Source organism: Thunnus albacares, chromosome 9 (assembly GCF_914725855.1).
Source record: "Thunnus albacares chromosome 9, fThuAlb1.1, whole genome shotgun sequence".
Lineage (NCBI taxonomy): Eukaryota > Metazoa > Chordata > Actinopteri > Scombriformes > Scombridae > Thunnus > Thunnus albacares.
In genome coordinates, this window is record NC_058114.1 from 26,872,388 (window position 1) to 26,898,828 (window position 26,441).

Consider the following 26,441-nt stretch of genomic DNA (forward strand, 5'->3'; position numbering starts at 1 on the left):
TGATATCTATAATTTCACAGTTGGGTAATGAAATGTAACACATAATTTTGTTTTTACTTTCACAGAACAAAGACCCCAAAATGTCCCGTGTAGCGCTGGAGTCTCTCTACAGACTGCTATGGGTCTACATTATCAGGATCAAGTGTGAGAGTAATACTGTCACACAGAGGTCAGTCCCAGTGCCTGCAAGTCGACACTCACTCACTCTCACACAAGCACGCACAATCAAACCCTTTGGCAATCTATGCCTATCAGGTAGAAGTCCTTTAAATCAGGGCCTTTGTTGTTCAGCAGTAAATATGCTTATCAAGTTTCCCCCCTTTTTTTCCTCCTAGTCGACTACTCAGCATTGTTTCAGCACTTTTCCCCAAAGGCTCCCGCAGTGTGGTGCCCAGGGACACGCCCCTCAACATCTTTGTCAAGATCATCCAGTTCATAGCTCAGGTGGGCCTGGAGTATGAGTTGACATACCTGGATTTTACAGCTGAGCTAAAACTGTATGCAGTGTATGTAGTAGCTGTGTGTTAGTAATTGCTGGTTTGTTTGGTTGTTACAGGAAAGACTGGACTTTGCTATGAAGGAGATTATCTATGACCTCCTGTGTGTGGGCAAGTCTCACAAAACCTTTACCATCAATCCAGAGGTAAAATATTTACAATGTTTACATTTATTGTCGTAGAGTTGGTGTATTCTCTCTCTTCCACTTCATACCGTTCATCCTCTCCCTCTTCCTGCCCTGCCAGAGGATGAATATCGGTCTGCGAGCCTTCTTGGTGATTGCTGACAGCCTACAGCAGAAAGATGGGGAGCCTCCTATGCCTACAACAGGGATTATCATGCCATCTGGCAACACCCTGCGGGTCAAAAAGATCTTCCTTAACACCACCCTCACTGATGAAGAAGCCAAGGTCATAGGTAGGTTTGACTGTTGAAACTTCACTTTTGGAAGAATGTCAACAAGGTGCATTTTAGGCAGTGTAGTGTAATTACTCTGCTGGGTGTTTCCAGGCATGTCACTGTACTACCCACAAGTAAGAAAGGCCTTAGATAACATCCTTCGACACCTGGACAAGGAGGTGGGGCGCTCCATGAGCATGACCAATGTGCAAATGTCCAACAAGGAGCCTGAGGACATGATCACGTATGTAACCACAACCCGGATCCAAACAGTTACTCCTTTGTTACTGTCCATGCTTCCGTGTGTTTCCAACCTGTAGCAGGTTCTCATAAGCTGTTTGTGCTACAGGGGAGAGAGGAAGCCAAAGATTGATCTGTTCCGCACGTGTGTGGCCGCCATCCCAAGACTGATACCAGATGGCATGAGCAGACAAGACCTAATAGAGCTTCTAGCCAAGTATTTCACCCTCTCTAACCTTACTTCAATCTACTGTAGCTCTGGTGGTCTTCCACAGGTCTTTTAATGTCTTTCTTCCTGTCACCTTTGTTTTCTCCTCCAGACTGACCATCCACATGGATGAGGAGCTACGTGGCCTAGCCTTTACTACTCTTCAGGCCCTGATGGTGGACTTCCCAGAGTGGCGTGAGGATGTAATCTCAGGCTTTGTCTACTTCATTGTCCGAGAGGTGACTGACGTCCACCCCACACTGTTGGACAATGCTGTCAAAATGCTGCTGCAGCTCATCAGCCAATGGAGGCAGGCAGTGCAGAGCAGCAATAAGAGCCATGATGCACAGGTTGGTCAAGGATGTTTTCAGCTGTATTAAATTTGTTGCTATTTTTTTTGTTCAGGGGTTTTGACCTGTATAGTGACTATCATGTATCACGTAATGAAATTATAATACATGTTCTCTCAAACAGGGCTCAAGCAGCGGTCATTCTCTGTCCCTGGATCGTACTCCTCCATTAGGCGTGCTACATGTGGTGGAGGGTTTAGCAATGGTGGTGCTTTGTAGCTGCCGTCCTGCCACACGCAGGTTGGCTGTTAATGTCCTCAAGGAGGTCCGTGCGCTGCACACTGCACTGGGCATCGGCAAGGTAATTGCATCAGACTCAAACCACAGTGCATTTTGTTGTGACTGACAAACAACAGTCAAATGTTTTTATGAAAAGCACTCTGTTTCCTTACATTTGTTCTGTTTCCCCCAATCTTTTAGGGGGATGAGGAATTGGCCATTGATGTAATGGACAGATTAAGTGCATCAGTGTTGGAGAGCTTCATTCATCTCACAGGAGCTGACCAGGTAAAAATGCCTGGGCTTGTTTACACAGTCATAAAATATGCACAGATACTCTGAGACTCAGCTCGTTCCCCTTTGTTCTTCTTTGTAGACCAACCTGCTGTACTGTCCCAGTGGGATTGATCTTCAGACGCTAGCAGAGTGGAGCTCATCTCCCATCAGCCACCAGTTTGATGTAGTGAGCCCCTCCCACATCTGGGTGTTTGCCCACGTTACTCAGGGCCAGGACCCCTGGGTCATCAGCTTCTCCAGCTACCTGCGGCAGGAGCACCTGCCCAAGCATTGCCCCACTGCACTCAACTATGCCTGGATGTTTGCCTACACCCGCCTGCAGCTGCTGTCTCCACAAGTTGACATTAAGTATGTTTACTCAAGCCTCCATGTCTTTGTGTTCTGTATGTTTTTCCATCTATGTAATTGTGTGTTTTTTCTGTCATTGTGGGTTTTTTTATTATAGACTGTCTCTGCGAGGGTGCTTTGTGTTATTGTTATTTGGTGAAGACTTTTCACCAAATAACACCAGCATAATTGGGCTGACATGCAATAAATAAATGACAAAAACTGATGAAACCTGCTGCCCCCATGTGAATGCAGCTCTAGAGATCCAGAGAGGGTCAAGGGGCTAGTCGTGCTCGTTGAACAACAAGCTGCAATCTCGTTCTGCCCTTTTGATGTCATGTCATTCATCTCTGATCTTTCCTGTATGTCCACTTGCAGTAGCCCCATCAATGCCAAGAAACTGAACAGTCTGAACAGCAGTGATTCCTACATCGGCCTTTGGAGAAACTACCTGATTCTCTGCTGCAGCTCTGCCTCCTCCTCCCCCTCCATGTGTTCCTCATCCTCAACCTCTGGCTCCGTCCGCTGCTCCCCGCCTGAGACGCTGGCGTCCACGCCGGACAGCGGCTACAGTTACGATTCAAAGGTCAGGAGCACCTCAGTCTATCCACACGCATTTACATGGTCAACAACAGACAAAAATGTAGTGCTAATTTCCAGGAATTGAAAGGTTTGGCACGTGTGCACATAGTGTGGAAAAATGCTATCCATTTTCAATACAAGTATGACTACGTATTATGTGTGACTGGGAAGTCATAACAATATAGCACTCACGTAATATAGCAGCAGTTAACAATGAAAAGTTAAATGACAATCTCAATTCGTTTATTTTAACATTTCAACCTTGACATTCCTCTTTGTCTGTGTGTTAATAGATTGTTGGCACTCCCTCCCCCTCCTCCCTGTTTAAACACATTGTTCCAATGATGCGCTCTGAGAGCATGGACATCACAGAGTCTCTTGTGTTGGGGCTTGGCAGGACCAACCCCGTAGCCTTCAGGTAAACAGCTCTTGACATAATCCATGGTATAGTTAATATACTGCACATTGACACTGAAAAAATGTTGTCTGAATCTTTAGTTGTTTATTTACATGTAACTTTCCTGTCATTCAGAGAGTTGATAGAGGAGCTAAATCCCATCATAAAAGAAGCTCTAGAAAGAAGACCTGAAGTAAGTGCAGTTAATTGATACCTTGAAATCCTTTCTGTCACAGTTTAATGTTAAGCACAAGACAATTTACTGAATTACAATGGTGCTCTCTTTACTCTGCAGAACATGAAGCGACGCAGGCGTCGTGACATCCTCAGGGTCCAGCTGGTCCGGATATTTGAGCTGCTGGCTGATGCTGGTGTCATCAGTCAGATGTATGTAACCCACAACAAACTTGGCCAACATGATGATAAGAAACTGATTTGCACTCTTGTATATCTGGTTTATATTAACCATATTAATCTTTTCTTCGTTGTTTATGTTTCTTTTTTACAGAGGCAGTGGAGGGTTGGATGGAGAGAGCCACTCTCTTAACAGTACATTGCTTGAGTATGTTGATCTGACCAGGCAGCTGCTTGAGGCTGAAAATGACAAGGACTCTGACACACTGAAGGACATTCGCTGTCACTTCAGTGCACTTGTGGCCAATATCATTCAGAATGTCCCAGGTATCTCTCTTATTCACTTGCTCACTTGTTTTAGTCAGTTTAAAAATAGGTTCTTATTGTGACTGAATGTCTAAAGTGAGAGTAATAAAAACTTAAAGTGTCATCAATGTTATTACTTGTTCAGTACACCAGAGGAGGACCATCTTCCCCCAGCAGTCACTGAGACACAGTCTGTTCATGCTGTTCAGTCACTGGGCCGGGCCCTTCAGCATCATGTTCACTCCCCTTGACCGCTACAGTGACAGAAATATGCAGATCAACCGCCATCAGTACTGTGCACTAAAGGTACAAAAACAAACATATAAAGATGTAAAATGTTGAATTCTGTTTTCTACATACTATATAATCTATGGATGGATTATATTGTATACATATAATTAAACAAACATCTTTTTTCAATCTTCCAGGCCATGTCTGCAGTGTTGTGTTGTGGACCTGTAGCTGACAATGTTGGCCTCTCCTCTGATGGCTACCTCTACAAGTGGCTGGACAACATCCTGGATTCTCAGGACAAGAAGGTAAGAGCAGTGTCACTGTTACAGCCTGTTTCAATTATCACTAAAATGATCTTTCATAGTCTGGCCAGTGACTGCGCTGACGATAATGGATGGAGTATTGCGTATTAGGTTGAGGTAAGAGTGTGCATTGCCAAAGAAAAGTCTTGAATGCTCAACCAAATATTTAGAGCGTTGAAGTGGAAAGAAGCATATTCGAACTTAAAAAAAGTAGCAGCAAACTAATTTTTCACTGGGTCATACTGGCTTACACACAAAGGCAACTCTTCCATGTTTCAGCCTGCCGTAAATGTATTTAGCAATCATATTTGTTTTTAACAAGGAGCAGTCAGTTGATGTGTCTGTACCATAAGACTTAGAGGTTAAGCTTATGCAGGGCAGGTTTACATATCATGGCACTAGCACTACACAGTGGTGTTCAGAAGTACTGCAGGAGGTCAATGGCAAAAGTTTCATTCAGATAAAGGCCTACACAATAAAATATGTATTTATAGAAAGAACTTGAAATCATCATCAGAATTTAATCTGTTGGAAAACATTATAATCAGAGGCTAAATCACAAACGATTCCATCTGTTTCAGTCTTTTCATAATACTATTCCCTGTGCAAAAAGGCCAGTCCACATGGACCTTGTAACATGTAAATATAATTGGAATATTGGTTGACTTTGAATTGTTTTACAAGTGACAAGATGCAAATCCATTTTTAACTGTACATTAGTGTTTCAGCCATATAGTGAATGGGGTTAAAATTAGCAGGATTGTGTGACTCTGGAAATAAGTGAACCCGTGGTTGTAACAGTTACTGCGTTGTCTCCTTCAGGTTCACCAGCTGGGTTGTGAGGCTGTGATGCTGCTGCTGGAGCTGAATCCAGATCAGAGCAACCTCATGTTTTGGGCTGTGGACCGCTGCTACACCGGCTCACGTCGTGTGGCTGCCGGCTGCTTTAGGGCCATCGCCAATGTTTTTCACAACAGGTACTACACATTCCCAGCTTCAATTTGAACTCATTTTTGTCATTTTCTTTGTTCATTCCTGTGAAACCAGCTAACTGCAACTCAAACGCTGCGTGTGTTTTATATTTTCTCTCAGGGATTACCAATTTGACACTGTGGTGCTGCTGAACCTGATTCTGTTCAAGGCGGCTGATTCTTCCAGGGATATCTATGAAGTGGCTATGCAGCTGTTACAGGTCAGAATTTTATTTATTTACAAAAAAATGTTACACTATTACACATCTACACTACGCTACATCTACACTGCTTTATACATTTTGGTTGTTAATGAAATATATTGTGATTGTTTGTCTGTGTGAAATGAAAAGATCCTGGAACCCAAGCTCTTCCGTTACGCCCACAAATTGGAGATCCAGCGAACAGATGGTATCTTGACGCCCCCCTCACCTCTGCCACACCTCTACTCTGTGTCTTACTACCAGCTGTCTGAGGAGCTTGCAAGGACATACCCGGAGCTCACTCTACCCATCTTCTCAGGTTTGCTACATGGCAATTTGTTACAGCTGCTGTTTGGGTAGCAGGGTGCTGTAATGTGTGGAGTTATCACATTTTCATTTACCTGTGACAGCGATTTTTTGTCTTTTGTGTTTGTGTGTGTGAGCAAACCACTGAGATTTTCCAAAGCCACATTGTGCTATGATCACGTGTATTTACACCTAGACCTCAAAGCAACATTTTTGTTTTACGATCTAACAAAAATGACCATATACTGGTATAATATTGCTGATGCCACTGAAAAAAATGCAAAAAATAATGACTTTAGTGCCACTTAAACTTTTCCACAAACCATAAATGTTAGAATTCATCAGTGGATGAAGGAAAGAAACATTTCTCCATTTAACCTTACTATAGCAATACAGAAAACAATGGCAAGAATTGTGGATGTGACAATATTGTTGTGACTAGAAGATGGAAATAAGGTAAAAGATTGGCAGAATAGTACTTAAATGTTTAATCAACTGCAACTACCAACTAGCTTCTTACTGTCCCGACTGCAGAGGTTAGCCAGCGTATCCAGACAGCACATCCAAGTGGTCGTCAAGTGATGCTGCACTACCTCCTGCCTTGGATGAACAATGTGGAGCTGGTTGACTTGAAACCTACTGTGCGGCGAGCGGAGGATTGCGGCAGCGTCGAGGATGACGAGGAAGCACACGATCGGGAGATGATGATGGTCAACAGCCGACGCTGGCTCCATGGAGAGGGCTGGGGCTCCCCTCGCGCAACAACCATGGTGCTAAACAACCTCATGTTCATGACCGCCAAGGTGAGACAGCTGATGGCACTCGATTATATTCAGATTTACATTAACAAGATGGTTTTTAGAAATGTTAATTGAGATCACTGATTGATCATGGAATGATTTTATTTTTACAGTACGGGGATGAGTTTGCTTGGTCAGAGATAGAGAATGTATGGACCACATTAGCAGACAGCTGGCCAAAGAACCTCAAAATCATTCTGCACTTCCTCATCAGTATGTCAGGAGTCAACAGTGACCCCAGCCTCTTGCCCTATGTAAGTCACAGCAAATTTACATCATGCAATGCATCTGTCTTATGTGCAGTGTGCACCACTTATTCCTCATGTTTCTGACCGTGTTACATGTGTGTCCTCAGGTGAAACGAGTGGTGGTTTACTTGGGCAGAGATAAGACTATGCAGCTGTTGGAGGAGTTGATGTGTGAGCTTGAGCTGACTGATCCTGTTAACTCAGCTGTCACTCACATGGACAACCCCCCCTATTACCGCATCACCTCCAGTTACAAGATCCCCTCAGTCACCTCAGGTTAATGAGCATTGTAAACGCACTAGTTCACAGCTTAGGTCATGTTTCCAATGTTAAATCACACCTTGTTAGTGCTACATAGTCAATGTTTCATGTCTGCTCTCTCAGGAACAACCTCCAGCAGCAATACCATGGTGCCAGGAAACGATGGTCATCATGACAGCAAGATCAAAGACTCAAACATGGAGGACAGGTATGAGCTCAAATGTAGCAGTCACACAACAAAACTACTGCGTGTAATTGATGAAAAAGTAATGTTTTACACTAGAGACACATAAATAAACTAATGTAGTGGAGATCCAACAGTAACCAGCGCCGAGTTCTATAATTTAGTTAAGTATGAGCCAGAATGCGTGCAATCACAGCATCTATTTCAGTAATGCTGAGTAGATATCCTAGAAGATATGATATGGACAGTCTGTACTTATTTGTAGTATCAAATTTCACCTTTCACGCAAGTAAAATGGAGACACCAGGCATCACATAGTTCACTTCTCTAAAATGACTGCTTGAATTTTTATTTTAGAATTAATTCAGATGAAAAACTAAGTCTCTCAAGTTTATTTTAGAAACATTTTAGAGACACTAAGAGCTATAAGGTGAGATTTCGTCGAAAATACTTGCTGATGTAATGGATTAAAGTTGTTGACTGTGGGCAAAAAACCTCCCTTCTGGCACAATCCTTTTAAATCAAGACTGTCTGTTCTGCAGTTACACCCACCTGGATATCAGTTACGGTGGTCTGAACAGTAACCTGAACCGCCAGCACCACCGCCTGGAATCTCGTTACAGCAGCAGCTCTGGAGGCTCCTATGAAGAAGAAAAGAGTAAGAACAAACTCTTCCACTTCCACACTCAAAACAACACCTAATTATTTCCCACCAACCTTTCTCCTAATCTTCTCCCTTCTTCAGGTGACTCCATGCCACTTTATGCTAACTGGCGTTTGAAAGTGATGGATCACAACCGGCCAGAGCCTCTCCCCTTCCCTCCAACAGGGGGCTGCTGGTCTCCTCTGGTGGACTACCTGCCAGAGACCAATGCCCCTGGTGTGCCGCTCCACAGGTACACCATACACCATACGCCTTTACTCTCTATCTCAACGACGCTATAGTATTCATTTTGTAAGTCAATGCATATTGTCTCTTTTTCAGATGCAACATTGCAGTCATCCTATTAACAGACCTCATCGTGGACCATGGGGTCAAAGTGGAGTGGAGCGCCTATCTGCACCTTTTGCTCCATGCGATTTTTATAGGTAACTCACTAATTGTTCTGTTATGAATGCCTGAATTGATGTCTTACTTCCATTACACCCTTACCTCCTAAAGTCACATGATCTAATCTCATTTCTTCCTCTTCTGTGTCTTCCTCCAGGGTTTGATCACCAGCACCCAGAGGTCTACGAGCACTGCAAACGTCTACTGTTGCACCTGCTTGTCGTCCAGGGAGCAAATAGCAGCGTTCAATCTGTTGCTATGGTGCTTTTACGCAACAGAGAGTACAATGAGCCCAGAGTCCTCACTGTGAAGCCAGCAGCTCCAGAGTTCAACCTCACAGGTCAGTTCTGCCATGGAGTTTTAGAATCAGTTAAGGAGGGGAAAATAAAGAGTTAAAGTGAAGGAATTTTGGGTAACCAAAAAATGTACTTGCGAAGATACTGAATTCCAACCAGCCGTATAATTTGCTTGTCTTGTCACTGTGAGAGGAGGGAATGAAATAAAAAAACAAGTGAAACCTTCATTTTTGCTTTATAATGGCTGAAAGAAAGACCATGTTTTATACTTCCTCCATATTTTATTGTTTAAATATCACGAAGAAGAGACATTCTTTGAGATACCTACAAAATGTGTGTGTGTGTATTTTTCATACAGGGGTGCAGGACTTTTTGCCAGACTGTCAGCCATCACCTATGACAGACTCTGGCCTCAGCTCGAGCTCCACGTCATCCAGCATAAGTCTTGGAGCAGGGGGGACCGCTCTGTCTCACCTCTCCCCCACATTCCTCAGTGAGGTAGACGTCACTGCTGAGCAAGACGAGAAGGTCAAATCTCTCATCGAGTTCATTACCTCAAGGTGAGCAGATCCTGTTTCATTAAAAGAAGTATTTCCCAGAAAAGGTCATTTACATTTACCCCAGTCACTACTGTTTCACTACTGTTTGTTGTAACTAACAAACTTGTCCTGATGTATAATCCCACATGCTTATCAGTATGAAACACACTCTTGTACCATATCACTCAATCTGTTCCATTATTTACTTTCATGCCTCCAGCACTGTCTGAAAGGACTGGGTATTTTTACATTGCATGGGTTTGATTTTGGAGTTAGTGTCATATTGGCTGTTTTTGCCTGGTGTGATAACATCGACTGATATTTGAGTTGCAGTGTGACTCTGTAGTTGTAACAGTTAACATGTCTGATGTCTGTTTGCTCTGGCCTTGTAGAAAGCGGGGTCCACTCTGGAACCATGAGGATGTGTCACCCAAGAACCCCAACATAAAGAGCGCTGACCAGCTGAGTGTTTTTGTCAGACACGTAGTGACTGTCTTCAAACACTCCCAGTCAGGTCTGTATGGTTAATAGCTACTTGTTGCTAGATTTAAACTTGGGTTACAGGTATGATTTGGATTTATCTTATTTACCTCTATGTGCATGTTCATCCCTTCAGGTTTCCAGCTGGAGTCGTTGCTGAGTGACATAGCCCTAGAAACAGGTCTTTCTTGTTCGTCTCGCCACTACGCTGGTCGCTCCTTCCAGATTTTCAGGGCACTCAAACAACCTTTGACTCCTGCCACACTGTCTGACATTCTCTCTCGACTGGTAGAGACTGTAGGAGACCCTGGAGAGGAGGCTCAAGTAAGAACTTGACAAAATTACACGGTCCTGCTCTGCAGTGTTCACATCAGATATCATTGGAATGATTCCTGGAGAAAAACCTGTATCTGATTGAAATTAACCTATACTCTTAGCTACAGTATGTAGAGATTCAGACTTTCTATGAGTAAGATATTGTAACTCACTGCTTTCCAGTGTTATCAGTTTTTGTCTGACATGTTGACCTCTGATGTTTTTTCTCCTCAGGGCTTTGTCATTGAACTACTCCTGACACTGGAGTCAGGCATTGACACGCTAGCAGACACAGTGAAAAACTATGACCTCCTCACTGCCTTAGCACAGTAAGTCTTCATACTCACAACGTCTTTATTTCATTATGTTTGGCTCATCTTTACTTTTTCTCACATAACCACTGTATTACAAAAAATATTTACAAAAGGAGTTGTCATTTTATTTGCAGATCCTCTACCTGTGATCACTTGTTGGGGCTCAAGTTTGCTGCCAACAGGAAAAGCACAGGCCAGCTGAACCTGAACAGCGGAGGTCTGTTCCATCATGCCCATACTCGCAGTAACTCTCTTAGAGCCAGCCTGATGGGTGAACGAAAAGCTGACAGACGTAGGAGTAACACCTTAGACATAGCTGACCGACTTGGTGGTAGCCACGGAAATCTGGCGCGCACACGGAGCTTATCATCTCTAGGTGGAGGAGGGGGTCCAGGAGGGGACGCCATCCCCCCCGTGGACCCTTCGAATCTGATGGCCACTGTATTTTGGATTGCCGCCTCATTGCTTGAGTCGGACTATGAGTTTGAGTACCTGCTTGCCCTGCGGCTACTTAACAAGCTGCTGGGCCAGCTGCCTCTGGATCGTGCGGATAGCAGAGAACGTCTGGAGAGGGTTCAGGCCAAGCTGAAGTGGTATAGCTTCCCTGGCCTGCTGCAGCTCTTCCTGAAGGGCTTTACCTCTGCTTCTACTCAGGAGCTCACCATCCACCTGCTCAGCAAGCTCATCAGTGTCTCCAGACACACGCTGGTAGACCCATCACAAGTGGCAGGTGAGTGTATAGGACTAACAGCTTGTCCACACAGGAGGCGTTTTAGCCTTAGTTTCTTTTTGTCTGTCTCGTTCACATCTGACAGAACAGATCATTTCTATTTTATTCAATACAGTTTTCTACGCAGGCTGCGTTCACTTGCGCTTTACACATGTAACCTCGACCTGAAGCACAATTTCAGGCTTCTTTAGGCTGCGTTCTTCTTACATTTTATATGTCTAATGACTTTGTGCATTGGGCTCTGAGAGCTGCAAAAACGCAGGTGAACTACTCTCAATACTGCACCTGAACACATCCATTGTAGAATGACTTTGCACGAAACTGCTGCCTATCATGTTTTCTTTTTAAATAAAAAATATAAAACCTCAGTGTAAATCAAGAAAAATAATGTGCAATGACAACTAATTTGTTTGTCAGATAAAACAAATGTAATCTGACATATGAAACTGTATAATAACCCTAACAGCAATGCATGCAGTTGCACAAATGAGCCTTGTTTTCTTCATTGTATTTAGTGCATTTCTGTTGTCACTTGTGTTGATAACCGTAAATTATTTGTTGCTTTAGATTTCTAAGATTAGACTAGTACTAATGTGACATGTTCCTATGTTCATTTTTCTTCCTGGGACATGTCTGCAGGTTTTCCTTTGAATATCCTGTGCCTCCTACCACATCTCATCCAGCACTTTGACAGCCCCACTCCTTTCTGTAAGGAGACGGCTGATAAGATAACCAAGGTGTGTGCAGATGAGAAGTCAGCCACGCTCTCCAACCTGGCCCACATGATGAGCCTGTACAGCACACACAGCTATTCCCGTGACTGCACCAATTGGATCAACGTGGTCTGCCGCTACCTCCACGATGCTTTTGCAGAGATAACCTTGAACCTGGTTACTTACTTGGCTGAGGTATGCATGATGAAGATAACACTTCTTGCTCTTAGTGATATATGGTAAGATTAAGTATTGACCATGAACATGTCAATCTCTGTCTCTCAGTTGCTGGAGAAGGGCCTTCCCAGCATGCAGCAGTCCTTGTTGCAGATCATCTACAGTCTGCTGAGTCACATTGACCTATCAGCAGCTCCTGTCAAACAGTTCAACCTGGAGATAATGAAGATCATTGGCAAATATGTTCAGGTGAGCCGTCACTACACTTTCTGTGTAAAGCTGGCTGATTTTGATCATTTTTTTGGATCAAATATCACTATTGTGTATATATGTCCTATATGTGCATGTTACTTGGAAAATGTTTTCTGTTATTCCTATTACTGAGCAAATAAGGTATATACATACATATTTATTAATTAATTAACTAAAATATATTGCTTATTTTTAATTGGTAACATTACATATTATTTTCTTGAAGTATCAGAACCAGGAATCAAATTCCAGGTCTGCAGTGGTGGACAAGAGCTTTACCCATATACCACCTAGGTTATGTAGGGTTTATATGTTGAATATTAGTTAGTACTTCTAGTATATTTTATTAGTACAGTATGTTTTTACTGGGCACAGCTTATATTCACATACAGCCTAATGTAAGTGAATAATGGGATGATCTGGTCTATAAAGAGTGGCACAATTGATAATAAGAAAGAATAACATATCTCACAGGGTCATTGTTCACAGGCCTTTTTGATACAGTCACAGCTCCTTATAGAAGCCTTTTACCAGCCCTGACCCAGGGCACTATATGGCTCTCACTCAGAAATGCATCTGACATCTGTTATAATGTGATTGCCTCGGGCCAAGTCTGTACTGACTTACTACCAGCATTGCCTTTTGTGGGAGGCATTGTGTTTGTGCGTATAGAGTATGCCTATGCATGTGCACTGGTGTGCACTGTGAGATATATTTGTTTGGCGTCCTCTTAGGGTTCTCTGGCATTAACATAGGCCACACATTGTAGAAAATGTTACAAGATACAAATGGCTTCAGAGATTGAGTCTATAGCTGCTGTGGTTAGGGGATGGTTTGGCTTTGAGGGAAAATATGTCCATTTACATTCATAAATTCTGCAGAAACGCCTACACAGCTTGATATGTCACAATGGAGTCATTATATTTCTGTTTTTTACAGAGCCCACATTGGAAGGAGGCCCAAAACATTCTGAAGTTGGTGGTGTCTCGCTCAGCCAGCCTTGTTGTTCCAGACGATGTTCAGCGCTCTTATAGCACAGAATCGTGTGGCTCTCCAGAAATTGCCTTTACACGCATTTTTAATAACTCTTCCAAGGAGCTGCCTGGAAAGACTCTGGACTTCCACTTTGACATCTCAGAGGTCAGTGTCTGCCTCTGTGTCTGCTCTCAGTTTGCGCTCTTCACTTATTTCCACTCCTCAATATACTTATGTCAGTGTTCTCATCTGTGTTGTCTTGCTAACTGGCATCATTTGGCTTTATAGACACCAATCATAGGGCATAAATATGGTGACCAGCGTACTGCAGCAGGCCGGAATGGAAAGCCACAGGTGATCGCTGTAACCAGGAGTACCTCCTCAACGTCTTCTGGATCCAACTCCAATGGTCTGGTGCCAGTGAGCTGGAAGAGGCCTCAACTCTCTCAGGTACATGCTCTAAAAGACACACAACATTAAACACTGTAAACTCATTTAAACCAGATGTCGGGAAGCAGCACATTCATGGTGAGGCTTCACCAGATCCAGCTCTGATCAATCTTTATGTGTGTTGTTTGGATCTCATTTGTACCCAAAATAACCAGTACAGCCAGAATCGTAACAGATACAGAACACATTGCGTTTTCTTTTTATAACGAAATCTGGAGCTCTGTGTTTGAAGCACATATACACATTGATTTTAATAAAGCCCTTTGTTAAAATACTAAATCAAAGTGACAGTTGTAACAGGAATATAAACCAAATTTTTTGCTTCAAGTACCACACATGGTACTTGGTAACTGGGTGTTTCACAAGCGAACTATACATTTTTATTTTGTCCAATAAGCAGAAAAAACCCGTAAACACACCAAATGCTTAAATGATGATCAATAATTGTCTTTTGCTCTATCTCAGTGTTGTTTATTAACCTGGTGTCACACTTTTAAAGTGCTGTGCGCAAAGTCCAACAGACAGATTTCTCTTAGAGACATTTGTCATGGTCTAAGTAATCTCATCTTGTTTATGTGTTCTTGTTACAGAGGAGAACCAGAGAGAGGCTGATGAATGTCTTGTCTCTATGTGGTCCGGAGTCTGGCATACCCAAAAATCCATCTGTAAGACTCCTCTCCTACTCTAAAGCTTCAGACAAGGTCTCTGTAAATTCAGTGTTAAGAATATGTTGGAAATACTGCTGTTGTTGCTGTCTTATCTGTTTGGTGGTGGTGTTTATTTTGATTAATTTGATTTTGTTTGAATCATATGGCTATACAACAACTGTATTTTACTTTTTGACAAAGAGTCACTTCCCTTCCTTTCTATGCAGGTGGTTTTCTCATCCAATGAGGACCTGGACTCAGCGGACCAGCAGACCAGTCTTATTCCCACAGTAGAGGAGGTGGTCAGAGAAGAGGAGGTGCAGGGAGAAGATACGGGCAGTGAGCAACAATTTGGTGTCTTCAAGGACTTTGATTTCTTAGATGTGGAGTTGGAGGATGCTGAGGTGAGAATTTACAGACACACATCAAGGCTTCAGTGCAGATCTCTAAAGTTTGAAAATGGTAATTTTCTGATTACTCTGAGGAGCTAATAGTGGGTGGATAGTACAACTATTTGCATAAATCTTTTTTTTTCCACTTAAATGGTATGAAGTGTAGGAACCCTGAAGCAAGTACAGCTACACAGTTTTCTAGCTCAATCCAGTCACTCTTCATGATTACTCTTGATAGTTCTGTATTTTGTTGTCTTGTTCCAGATGGACAACACTAGTGTCTTGTTAGTACAACTTGTCTCTTATTTGTCCTAACTGCTTTAGTGGAAAAATGTCTGTTTTTGTGACTGTCTTTAGTCTATTAACACACTTGTTCCTTCTCTTCTCTTGCCACAAGGAGTTGCAGGTAAGTCTGTGGGCCAGTAAGCTTCTTAGAGAAACTGTTCTCTGCCGTGCCCTGGTGTCTCTGTGTTTGATTTGTCTTTGGTATAAAATCATGGTTACTGTGGTTGTGAACCCTTTACTATAGTTTTAGAACTTTGCATCATTTACCATCCCCAAAAAATAATGGGAAATCATCTCACCCACTCCTGCATTCATTGTTTTCTAAGTTGTGAAATGTACTGTATGTTTGTCTTGTGCTTTGTTTCCTCGTTTTGTAAAATCTGCCTCACTATTGTGTGCACTCTGTCTCCCTGCTGTTGACTTGGTTGTCCTGTAGGGGGAGAGCATGGACAACTTCAACTGGGGCGTGCGTCGCCGCTCCCTGGAGAGCATGGACAAAGGGGACACGCCGTCTTTGCAGGAGTGCCAGTACACAGGCAGCACGCCAAGCCTCAACCTCACCAACCACGAGGACACGGATGAATCGTCTGAGGAGGAGGTACTAAGCGCTAGCCAGATTCTCACCCGCTCTGGCCTTGTAAGTCTCACTCTAATCAGGGTCCCCCACCCACCCCCCCTACCCCCCACCCAACCCACCATGCTCCTCACACAGCCCGCTGGCATGGTGTGCGTGTGTGTGAGTGCGTACTGAGCTGGACCTGCTGCCAGTGTGGACAGGGGCTAGATGCTTGCTTCTTGGCTGGTGGTAGATGCCCCCTTCAAACCTCAGTCCAGTCCCGCTATCTCTGACTGCTAGATTAATGCTGTTGTCCTCTCTTAAAATATATTTTTTATTTTTCCAATAGGTAAGTATAGTGTAGGAAAATTCAAATAAATTGGGTCAATTCACACTTGACTTGAAGTAAATCATTGATAATTGTTTTTTTAACAAGAATAGAAGAGAAAAATTGGAAATATAATTGAATAACTTTCCTTAAAGACAAAGAAAGTTGAGTTAAAGTATAAAATATGACAAATGTTAGAATTCAGAATAACAGCATGTTCCTTTTGCACTTTTTAACAGTTTGGCTGCTTGTCTCTAACTCTTTTTTGCTTTGTTTTGCATTGCAAGCAAGGTCTTTATCTAAAGCTGCCAATAATAACGCCACTGATAGAAATGCTTTACCTCAGTCTAATGGGGATGTTTTCTTTCTCTCTTCCTCTGCTCTTCTTGATCTTGGTAGTGCACGGTGAGAGAATGAGCTTTTGCCTGTAGAGGATATTTGTCCCAAAAATGTTTGTAGTCATCCACTATTATACTGTAACACTAAACAGATGAGCATGCAGCATTTATATGTGAGTTACACCAAATTCTGAAAGAGGGTATAAAATCTAACTGATATTAATTATGTTAGCATGATCTTATTTTGTTGCCTGAAGCTATTCCTATATAAATAGTGATATAAAGTGCTGAGTCAATTGAATGGAAGACTAAAATGACTAAACATGCTCTGCTTGATACAAACATATTGGTTATGTCATTTTTTTATTAAGCTATATATAGTAAGCAACACAGATCATAACTGTTAAACACTGTGGATCTGTAAATAGTGTAAAGACCTGGAAATGTAAAAGTTAATTCAGTATTGCATTTACATAACAGCGTATGATGAATAAAGTGACCAGTTCTAAACTAATCAATAAGCTCTAGTACAGTTAATAAGAGCACATTGCATAATAATATATCAAACCTAGCACATCATCATCAAAGTATGGCGTACCCCACAGAAAGGTCATAGCAGTGTCAGCAGTTTGTAACAATGCATAAAGGTTTAGTGAAGGATCGACTTAGCATGACAGCAGAGTGCTTTATAAGCACTTTACCATTTTTAACACAATTCTGAAAATATTTTTTTTTTTAGAAATGTTCCTACATTTGTTTTGTTCAGTCTCTATGTTGACATAGTGACCACCATTTGTGTACTTTTAATAAAATCAAACAAGATGACGTATAATACAATTTGTTTTGTACTGTGTTTTGTACTTAACAGAGAAGCTAACCAACCCTTATATTTTTCTCCTCCAGCTTAACAGTGACTCTGCTACCGATGACACTGCGTCCAACCATGTGGACTCTTTGCAGCAGTCTCAAGAATCGTCCAGTAGTGCCCTGACAGAGGAGGCAACTGTACTACCCTCCCTACCTTCCCTTCCACGACTGGATAGCCCCATTTTGGAGATGGCCCACTCAGACAGCACCAGCAGCCAGCTGCCTGAGGTGCGATCAATCGGGAGCAGCAATAAACTGTGGTGCTCGGGTGCCTTCTAGCTTTCCTTTCTCTTTCTGTACAACTTTTATCTGCTTCCGCTGTACTTGTTAGCTCGTCTTGTCATGTTCAGATGATCAGCTACCTTCAGGGAGTTTTGGATGGGGGTAAAGGTGCTTTGTCTATAACTGTGTCTGCCTGTTGTCCAGTTAAGACGTGCGCTGCTTTTGCAGCTTCTCTCTCCTTTCTATCTCCGCTTGCTTTGTTGCTTTGCTCTGGTTGTGGGTGCTGAAGCTAGCTTTTGCTCCTTTTTAAAAGCCTTATGGCGAGGCTCGCTTGTGTGATTTGGGGAGCGATGAAATAAACGCTCACCTCAGGGCAGCTGTTACTGCTCACCTCCATTAACACAGCAACTGACCATTCCAACTAAATCCTCCATTAAACACTTGTGAAATGGACACCAGCTCCTTTATCTTCGGGCAGAAGCATGTGTGAGTATAAGTCCGTTTCAAGTGGTGTGTTAACGTTATAAGTGCAGTTAACTGAAAACCAGTGGTGCTCTAGCTAATTAAAGCCCTTCATCAGCCACTGGATTTGCAACAATATTAGCATGCTAATCCTTCCTTGTGATGAACAGCTTTTCTATCTACTGCAACTGACATTTATCACTTATACTAACAATGGTGAGTGTATTACTTTGTCCTGATTTGCATTCGCACATACAGTGTGGGAATGGCAGAATTCAAGTTAGCTTAGCTCATGCATATACTGTATATTGGTATGTATAAAAATCAATTTTCAAGCAGGTGTTCCTGCCCCTCAGTGCTCTATACACCGAACTGAATGTAACTTTCGAAGAACTCAATCTAGTCAGTGGTCTCAATATCATCCCAAGGACATCTCCCCCATCACAGCCTCAGCTCTTAGCGTAATGAGCCCTAAATAAAACCATCAATACTCTTACTCATTCCCTCCAGGATGGCCACGACCACTTCTAAAAGCTTTCTGTAATATAGTTGCTGTCTCTGTGATGTACTGGCTGCCTGCCACACTCAGCTTTACTAATGCATTAGACTTTTAAATGAAAAAAACAAGGCAGGAAAAAACCAGCAGCTTTTAATTAGAGCTGCTTGTATCCCTCCCCTATGTGTACGTGCTTCACATGGTTTTACACATAAAACATGGTTAGTTTACATGCGGAATTCAGTTTCCTGTGTTTGAGGCAGACACTGTAGCTGGTTCAATGCTAATGTTATGAAATATAAATATATTTAGTTGTGGATTATAAAACTGAAGTGTCAGTTAGGATGTGCCTACTGTTGATTACTGTTTGGTGGCTTTGTTATGTCGCTATTACAGTCCATCATTTATGTGTACATATGGAGTGCAGGTCATAAATCAGTCCTTACAGATGTAACATGCATCAGAGCGTTTCATTCATCTGCTGTCCTGTTGGCTCTCACTCCCTCATATCACCATGTTGCTACTGGTTTATTAGCATTGGGGTCAAGTTTTTTTAATGGCATTTCAGTGATAGATTGATATTGGCTCCTGTTTATTGATTCTTTTTCTTTTTCTTTAATTTCTCGTGAGAGACGTTAGCTTACAGAATGACATCAAGAGCAATCTCCGAGGAGGTGAACATCGTAAAGACCACTGATCTAAAAGTCCCTCTTGTATCATTGAAACTAATATGTGCTCTTAAGTATTGGTTTAGTAGTCCTAATTAAAGTCAATGTTCTCAAATTGACTTTAAGAGCTGCCGTTGTCATGACAACCAGTCTGTCTCACTGTTGGGGGAAAAAAAAACAAGAATTTTATAGCGTACAATGTTTTTAAGTGGATCATCTGCCGAGCTGCTCCTGAGCGCCCCCCCCTCCTCTGGCTTGCATTACAGGATGCTGTAAGCATGACGGCGGCGGACGAGCTGAGCAGCAGTGTGAGTGAGGACACGGGGTTTTGCAGCGCCCCCCCTCTGCCCTCTGATCCATCAGAGCTCTGTGACCTCCCAGACTCACAGGATACTCAGGACCCCCAGGAGACCCAGGAGAGCCAGGACCCTCAGGATGACCTGGACCCGGCCCCCCCTCCCCCGCCCGCCATAGACACTCCACCGGGGTCCCTCTGTGAGGAGGAATCCCAAACAGTCCTGCCTATATCTCTGCCCCTACCCATGCCAACAGAGACAAAGCCAGATGCAGACCCAGACCCTGACAGCACCTGTGGCTCAGTGTGGGAGGAAGATGTGACACAGGCCCTGAAGGAGTTGGATGAGCGCTGTGAGGAAGAAGAGGCGGAATACTCTGGCATGTCCAGGTAAGTGGATCAGAATTTCATTTTGGATCATGACCACTTTGCAAAGTTTGCAAAGCTACTGTATGTCATGCAGGCCAACTCCATCAGTGATCTGTGCAAATCATCTGTAACCTAAGTGACAAATCATACTGGTCTCTGGGTTTTTATCACACATTTGGGCTGATGTGAAGTGGGGGACCCACCAAAAGCAGGTGTGATATTTTATGTGATATATGACATGAGATCACATTAATATTTGACTTTTTCTGTCCCGTCAGTGACTATGTTTACATGACAAAAATTTTCCGGTTTTTGCCCTTATTCCGAAAAAGACAATATTCCCATTAGGCTTTTTACATGGCATGAAAATTAATATTCCACTAATATTCCTGTTTACGTGCAGCTGTGCATACTCGTTTATCATGTCAAAGTATGGAAAGTGGAATGGCTGGAGCTGCTTGTGCCATTTTGCTTCTTTGCGTCAAAATATTTTTGACAAAGTACTTAGTGATTTTTTTCAAAGTTTTACACTGATGGCGGACATGTTCGACCGTGTGAACACAGCTTCTCTCTTTCATTCATTCAACCCACAGTTTATATGGCTCTGATTCAGCCACCTTCTTGAAAAGGTTGGCGTTGCAATATTCATGCATATACAAAAACCTGTTGATATCTGTTGAAGTCTTCCAAAATGTTTAAAAGTAGGAATGTTTCTCCTTCCGACCAGAAATGTGGGCTTTTCTTTTGGGCATGCATCTCTACTGTAGTTGTTTACAACACACAAAGATGTAAACAGGTAAGAGGCCATGTGTCGCAAACTGCGGTAAAAACCCCAATTGAGACTCATATTCCAAATGTGCTGTATACATATCCAAAGAATGCTCCTAAAACCCAAATAATATCAGCATATCCCACCTCTTACTTGGAAAATGCTACATTTGGAATGAGGCCTAATTCAGAATATAAAAAATGGAATATGCTGTTTACGTGACCCATATTAAATTTGGAATATTGTCACATTTGGAATAATAGTGGAATATTAGTGTGCGTGTAAACGTAGTCAGTTTTTACATGCATGTGCTTTATGCACCCGCTGTAGGCTATAAAGTTGTAATCAAAAATTATACCATGAACATTAAATATTCTAAATTCAAAATATGTTCCTTTGTAAACCAGTTTAGATGTGGAAAAATAACAAATATATCAGAACACACTAAACTGTGTACAGTGATATAATAGAGAAAGCAGAAAATTAGATCAAACTGCTATCATGTTGCAACTGTCCATTTAAAAAAAGCAGTGTCTACTACTGTGTGGTACAGCTAACATTTGTTGATTTTAATTAAAACTACAAGCTTTTACACACTCTTGCTTTATATAGTAACAGAAAGTATTTTAGTTGTGTAAAAGAATAGCTTGGGTATGTCTGCTTATGGTGATATATTTGGCTAGTTTAACCTCTGTGAGATGAAGACTTTTGTGATAATTTCTTCGCTGGCGTGGCTCCATGTGGGCTGGGACTATGAAGGTGGGCCAGGGTAGACTGGCTCCAATTCACTTTTAAACATTCCCTCCTCAAGGTGGGCCAATTCTGGCTGGAGGACAGTTGTACTGTCGGGGTTTTAAACCACCCTGAAGCAATGCTGGACAAATACACACACACACACTCACACACTCTCACTCACTAGCATTCATCACTGTACTCAAGGACTATCACTTAGCTAAGCCACATATGATTGATCGGCATGTGTGTGAGTGGAGTGTACTCTGAGTGATAGTCTGTCTGAAAACAGTGAGACACTAAACAGTTCAGTGTTCTTCTGTGAATGAGGATTTAAACAACTCTCCTACATTCTACCACTGTGAGGATGGGAGCTGCTTCTGTTTTGCAGAAGTGTGCGTGTGTGTAGATGCTTAGCTTGTATAGAGCTCTCTGCAGTCCTGTGTGGGATGGGAGTGCAGTGCGCTAGTGCTGTTAGCAGTTGCAGCACAGTCGTGCTGCAGACAAGGGGAGAGAGTAAGGGAAAGAGAGGCGATAGTTAGGGTGAGGATGAGGACAGAGACAGTGTCCGCTACAGCGCTTGGTAGCGCAGGCTTTAGATACTTATATTCTGTCTGCTTCTTCAGGTTGTTTGGTCCTACAGGCCTGTGAGTATCTGTATGTGTGTGTGTATGTGCGCGCGTGTGTGTGTGTGGGTGAGAGAGAGAGAGAGAGAGAGACACAGATGTTTTGTTTGCACGATGCTAAAATGCTAATAGCTCTTATGTTGTTATTGTGCTAGAGCACTGCAGTAGATTAGAGCTCTCAATATACTGCAGCAAATTTGTCTGCAGTGAGGGAGGCAGAGATACAGAGATGCCAGGTTGTTTACTTGCAGCATGAGGACGAGCATGCGTGTGTGTTTACATTCGTCCTTCAGTAAAGACTGAGTGGAGAGTAGAACATGTCGGATTGTAGCTTATTGGCCCCTGTGTGTGTGTTTCAGTCAAGATGAAGGTGACGCAGACTGCTTCCCTGAGATTCAGGCCTCTCCGCCCCCTTCGCCCTTCCTCTCTGCCATCCTGGCAGCATTCCAGCCTGTTGCCTATGACAATGAGGAAGATGCCTGGCGTTGCCATGTCAACCAGATGTTGTCAGACACAGATGGTTCCGCTGCTGTTTACACGTTCCACGTGTTCTCCAGACTCTTTCAGGTAAATGCCTTTCTAAATGCTTTTTTTAGGTGTTTTTGTACTTTTTAATTGGCAGAGCTGCACTGTATCTGTTGCATCAATAAGTTTGTTTACCAGTGAGAATTCACAACAAGATGTTTTTTTATTTCTTTTTTATTCCACATCTTTGTTTGATACAGAGTATTCAGAGGAAATTTGGCTCCATTACACATGCATCTGTGCGCTTTCTCGGGGAAAGGCTCCAGCGAATGGGTAATCAGTTTCTCAGCTCCCTGGAAGTCATGACGTCTCGCTCGCAATGTCCCACTGTGCTGCTGGATGCAGAGACGGTGAGGCTGTTGTTGCATGGTTGTCCGCAATCATTTTAATAAAACTAACAAAATAACATGTTCCTATATTTTGCAAGAATAGTTCTCCATGTTAGGCATATTCCTTAATGTGTATGTGTGTCCTGCTGCAGACTTTTTTTTTTTTGTCATGTACTGTGTATGTATTGGGTGTTGTTGTGAGTTAATGTATGTGGTGTCCTGCTTTGCTGTTGTAGCTGGTCTCTTGTGGACTCTTGGAGACTCTGAAGTTTAGTGTGCTGGAGTTGCAGGAACACCTGGACACCTACACCGCCAAGAGAGAAGCAGCAGAGCTTGTAAGTCACCACTTATCTTCCACATCCACCGTATCTGCTTCCCCATTCTCTCTGATCCTCGTCCCTCAGGACACGTTGCCTCACATCCTCCTTCTTAAGACCGCCACAACTGCACTTTCAGTTGCTGTGCACGTGTGTGTGTGCGTGTGTGTGTGTAGGGGAGTGGGAGTAATGGCGCCTCATCTCAAAAGAGATGAGTTTAGGAAGTGTGTGTAAATTGCCCTTCATCCCTATGCCATCGCATCATGGAAGACCAACAGGACATGGAGACAAATAGCTGATGCTTTACAAGATAAGCCCCAGTCTGCCTCATCAGTGGCAGCCATTGAATCAGTGTTGGGTATGAGTAGATTTAGCCTCCGTTAGTGTCTGCATCACTAGCAACATCCCCCGCTGAAGGGATAAAAATAACCCTCAGCGCTCCTAAATCAGTTATAGAAGGCCAGGCAGGAGGAGCTGTGAGGGGTGGGAGGAGGAACTAAGGGGGAGGGGAATAAAGAAAAGAGATGAGATTGCAGAGAGTTCTGGGATGCAGGGGCGCTAATTGAATGAGATGGCAACAGTCCCTGGAGGGCTAGATACTATCCCGCTCTCTGGAACAGGCCTTCTTTAATTCGTTAAGTACAACACTCTTATTAAATCTACTCCCCTGACCAACCTTTATTATATACACACACAAACATACATGCACACATATCCAAGGGAGGGAAAAAAAGCTCCTGTATATGTCGTCCGTTACCAATCTTTCTCTCCCTCTCTTAATCCTTCTATGTTTTATCCTGCTCACCCTGTAGTGGCTGGAGAACTGCAGGAAAACATTTGGGGACAAAGACAGCAGCCAACGACCTAATACTCACGCACAGGTAAGAATGATCACACACACAGGTTCAGTTGCTGGGAATGTGATTTATATATTTGTTGAATCCAGTAGGGAAGTCATTAAAGAATGCAACAGATATTCTTCAGAGTGAAATCTGGGCTTTTGACACAGCAAGTCTTCCACTTTAAATCTGTGACAAATATTTGTTTTTGGTATTCACAAAATCTTTGTGTGTATGTTTTTTTTTAAGAAATGAGAATTGAACATTTTAATAAAAAGAGATGAAGAGTGATGATCATTTTAAGGCAGAGCTACTGGTTTTCCACTTCAGTTGACCTCAGTTTCTTTGAGTCTTTGCATCGTCTCTAACTTCACATGCTAGAATTGTTGACACTTTATTTAGCTTGAGCTCCTTGCCACATATCTTTACGCTCACAGCTTCCCTCTGTTTTTTTTTTCCCCAACACAGAAACACTGTTTTAGCTTAATGCTAATGTGCTGTTTTAGTCACAACACATTCAGAGGATTTTAACTCCACTCTCCTTCCTCTCTCTCTGTAGCCTCTACTGTACCACATCTTCTCTCTCCCTCATCATACTCTACATGCTGTTTGTTTCAGCTTCTCAGAGTAAAAAGGTTTCTGTTACTGCCGCTGAAGTGAGCTCACATGTGTTTCGGCAACGAGCCCCCGCCCGACCTGTGTGAAGGCACAGCTCGTCGGCCGTCAGGTCACTGTGTCTCAGCTGCCATGTTAAAGCTCACTAATTCTTGGTCTTTCTCTCCTTCTTTTTTGTTTGTTGTTGTTTTGTGACCTGCTCACCTTCTTGCTTAGCAAATGGAAAATCTAGCAGTAAGTGGTTCTCATATTATGGACTCTTAATAATCATGACATCCGGACAAAACACTGACCATCTCATCTCTCTGTGCATATCTCGCGCTATTGACAGCCACAGACTGTGCTCTGCCACAAACCCCCCGCCCACCTCTGCATCTCTGTCTCTGCCTTGATCAAGTCATGTAACCCGGCTCAACTCCCCCACCACCCACCCAATCATAATGTACTTTGTTTTCCTTTGTTTTGTTTTTTTTTTCTGTTGCTACATCCTGACTGGATAATCAACGTCTTAATTTCTCTCTACTGCACACTGATTCTGTCTGCAGATATAAGATGTTTAACTTGTATTCAGTGTAGAGTTACTGATGATTTCAGAGGCTGCCTGGAGAGATCATATCGTTGTCGGGTTTAGTTTGCTTTCATTTTTGCATGTTTGTTTGTTCCATTCCCATTTCTGTTCGAATCACCATTTATTTTTTTCCCTCCATGTTTTCCTGCATTTAGGGTCTTAACTTTTAGTAATTCCCCTCATCTTTGGGTCATTCATCAAGTTAGCTGTAACCGGTCACAGCGGCCTGTAGAGAGCGTCACAGGAGGTGGTGATGGATAGTTTTCTAATTGAGATCGTCACGACTAATTCTGCTAGTGATAGACTCTCACCTCTTGGCCCGAAACCGGATGGCACTTCGCTCTAGGCCGCGTTAACCCTTTCATCTACTCCCACGTCTCTAACCCCAGGACACCCATCCGTCTAATCATATGATCATTTCAGTGCATGTTAGGTGGTTACACCGGCACGTGACTCGTGTTTATGTTTCTGTCTCTGTAGGAGCTGGAGTTATGTCGCAGGCTCTATAAGTTGCACTTTCAGCTGCTTCTACTCTTCCAGGCCTACTGTAAGCTCATCAGCAGGGTGGACACCATCAAGAGAGAGGCAGAGGTGAGACTAAAACAAGCTGGATTCAGTTTTTGTTCGACTGCATCAACATGGGCAGGATGTGCGTCATTGTTTAGATTTCTGACATGCATATGAAAACTTTAATTATGTTTTGAAATGCATTTTTAGATCTGAGATGTTTAGGGAGAGTTTATCTTCTTAAGTCGGACGTTAAGTTGAATTTGGCTTAGCAAAGCACTGTGACAGGCCATTGTCAGAGAAACAAGAACAGACAAATTGCATTATATACGTCATGCTGTAAAAGCACTGTTTCCCACTGATTGTTGCCTCACTGTCTCTTTTTGTAGACTTGTTTTTCATGAAATTTGTAAACAGCTGATTCATTTAACAATAAAGTAATAATAAATTAGTAGTGAGATTTCTTGTAAATACAGGTTGGGTGTTGATGAAATACTATTGAAGCACAGGATGGTTCAAACAATCATTGCTGAATCTGTACTGCAGTCGATCCCTATCTGTGCTGCGTCTTAATGGAGCTTTAATTAGATTAAAGTACTTAATGAAATTAAATGATTTCTCATATTGAGTGAGGGGGCGGGGGGGGGGTTTGCTATTCAAGTTCATATGTAATCAAGATGTTTATTTTGCTGACCTTCAGGGAAGATTACA

The 26,441-nt window shown here is 42.7% G+C and overlaps 1 protein-coding gene across 14 annotated transcripts in view; it reads left to right on the forward strand.

The window, feature by feature from the left end:
• fryl (furry homolog, like) overlaps window positions 1–26,441 on the forward strand; it is a 71,146-nt gene that overhangs the window by 41,764 nt on the left and 2,941 nt on the right. For 6 of the 14 annotated variants that reach the window (XM_044361929.1, XM_044361928.1, XM_044361919.1 and 3 more), the window contains 48 exons: window positions 66–169; window positions 336–444; window positions 557–643; window positions 744–915; window positions 1,009–1,141; window positions 1,247–1,354; window positions 1,458–1,695; window positions 1,820–1,996; window positions 2,116–2,202; window positions 2,291–2,559; window positions 2,917–3,124; window positions 3,414–3,538; window positions 3,653–3,710; window positions 3,813–3,904; window positions 4,026–4,198; window positions 4,323–4,483; window positions 4,606–4,716; window positions 5,536–5,690; window positions 5,806–5,905; window positions 6,038–6,206; window positions 6,728–6,996; window positions 7,107–7,247; window positions 7,349–7,517; window positions 7,626–7,710; window positions 8,229–8,344; window positions 8,432–8,582; window positions 8,672–8,775; window positions 8,895–9,077; window positions 9,392–9,593; window positions 9,965–10,086; window positions 10,189–10,376; window positions 10,602–10,696; window positions 10,816–11,411; window positions 12,051–12,319; window positions 12,410–12,550; window positions 13,493–13,693; window positions 13,817–13,978; window positions 14,569–14,679; window positions 14,853–15,029; window positions 15,739–15,939; window positions 17,428–17,619; window positions 19,506–19,924; window positions 22,390–22,597; window positions 22,756–22,905; window positions 23,121–23,219; window positions 24,014–24,082; window positions 24,872–24,889; window positions 25,704–25,814. In XM_044361929.1, coding sequence (XP_044217864.1) covers window positions 66–169; window positions 336–444; window positions 557–643; window positions 744–915; window positions 1,009–1,141; window positions 1,247–1,354; window positions 1,458–1,695; window positions 1,820–1,996; window positions 2,116–2,202; window positions 2,291–2,559; window positions 2,917–3,124; window positions 3,414–3,538; window positions 3,653–3,710; window positions 3,813–3,904; window positions 4,026–4,198; window positions 4,323–4,483; window positions 4,606–4,716; window positions 5,536–5,690; window positions 5,806–5,905; window positions 6,038–6,206; window positions 6,728–6,996; window positions 7,107–7,247; window positions 7,349–7,517; window positions 7,626–7,710; window positions 8,229–8,344; window positions 8,432–8,582; window positions 8,672–8,775; window positions 8,895–9,077; window positions 9,392–9,593; window positions 9,965–10,086; window positions 10,189–10,376; window positions 10,602–10,696; window positions 10,816–11,411; window positions 12,051–12,319; window positions 12,410–12,550; window positions 13,493–13,693; window positions 13,817–13,978; window positions 14,569–14,679; window positions 14,853–15,029; window positions 15,739–15,939; window positions 17,428–17,619; window positions 19,506–19,924; window positions 22,390–22,597; window positions 22,756–22,905; window positions 23,121–23,219; window positions 24,014–24,082; window positions 24,872–24,889; window positions 25,704–25,814 — 7,785 coding nt within the window. Of the gene's footprint in view, window positions 1–65; window positions 170–335; window positions 445–556; window positions 644–743; window positions 916–1,008; window positions 1,142–1,246; window positions 1,355–1,457; window positions 1,696–1,819; window positions 1,997–2,115; window positions 2,203–2,290; window positions 2,560–2,916; window positions 3,125–3,413; window positions 3,539–3,652; window positions 3,711–3,812; window positions 3,905–4,025; window positions 4,199–4,322; window positions 4,484–4,605; window positions 4,717–5,535; window positions 5,691–5,805; window positions 5,906–6,037; window positions 6,207–6,727; window positions 6,997–7,106; window positions 7,248–7,348; window positions 7,518–7,625; window positions 7,711–8,228; window positions 8,345–8,431; window positions 8,583–8,671; window positions 8,776–8,894; window positions 9,078–9,391; window positions 9,594–9,964; window positions 10,087–10,188; window positions 10,377–10,601; window positions 10,697–10,815; window positions 11,412–12,050; window positions 12,320–12,409; window positions 12,551–13,492; window positions 13,694–13,816; window positions 13,979–14,568; window positions 14,680–14,852; window positions 15,030–15,738; window positions 15,940–17,427; window positions 18,100–19,505; window positions 19,925–22,389; window positions 22,598–22,755; window positions 22,906–23,120; window positions 23,220–24,013; window positions 24,083–24,871; window positions 24,890–25,703; window positions 25,815–26,441 lie in introns of those variants that run through there. The other 8 variants (XM_044361921.1, XM_044361925.1, XM_044361924.1 and 5 more) reach the window with 6 other exon arrangements.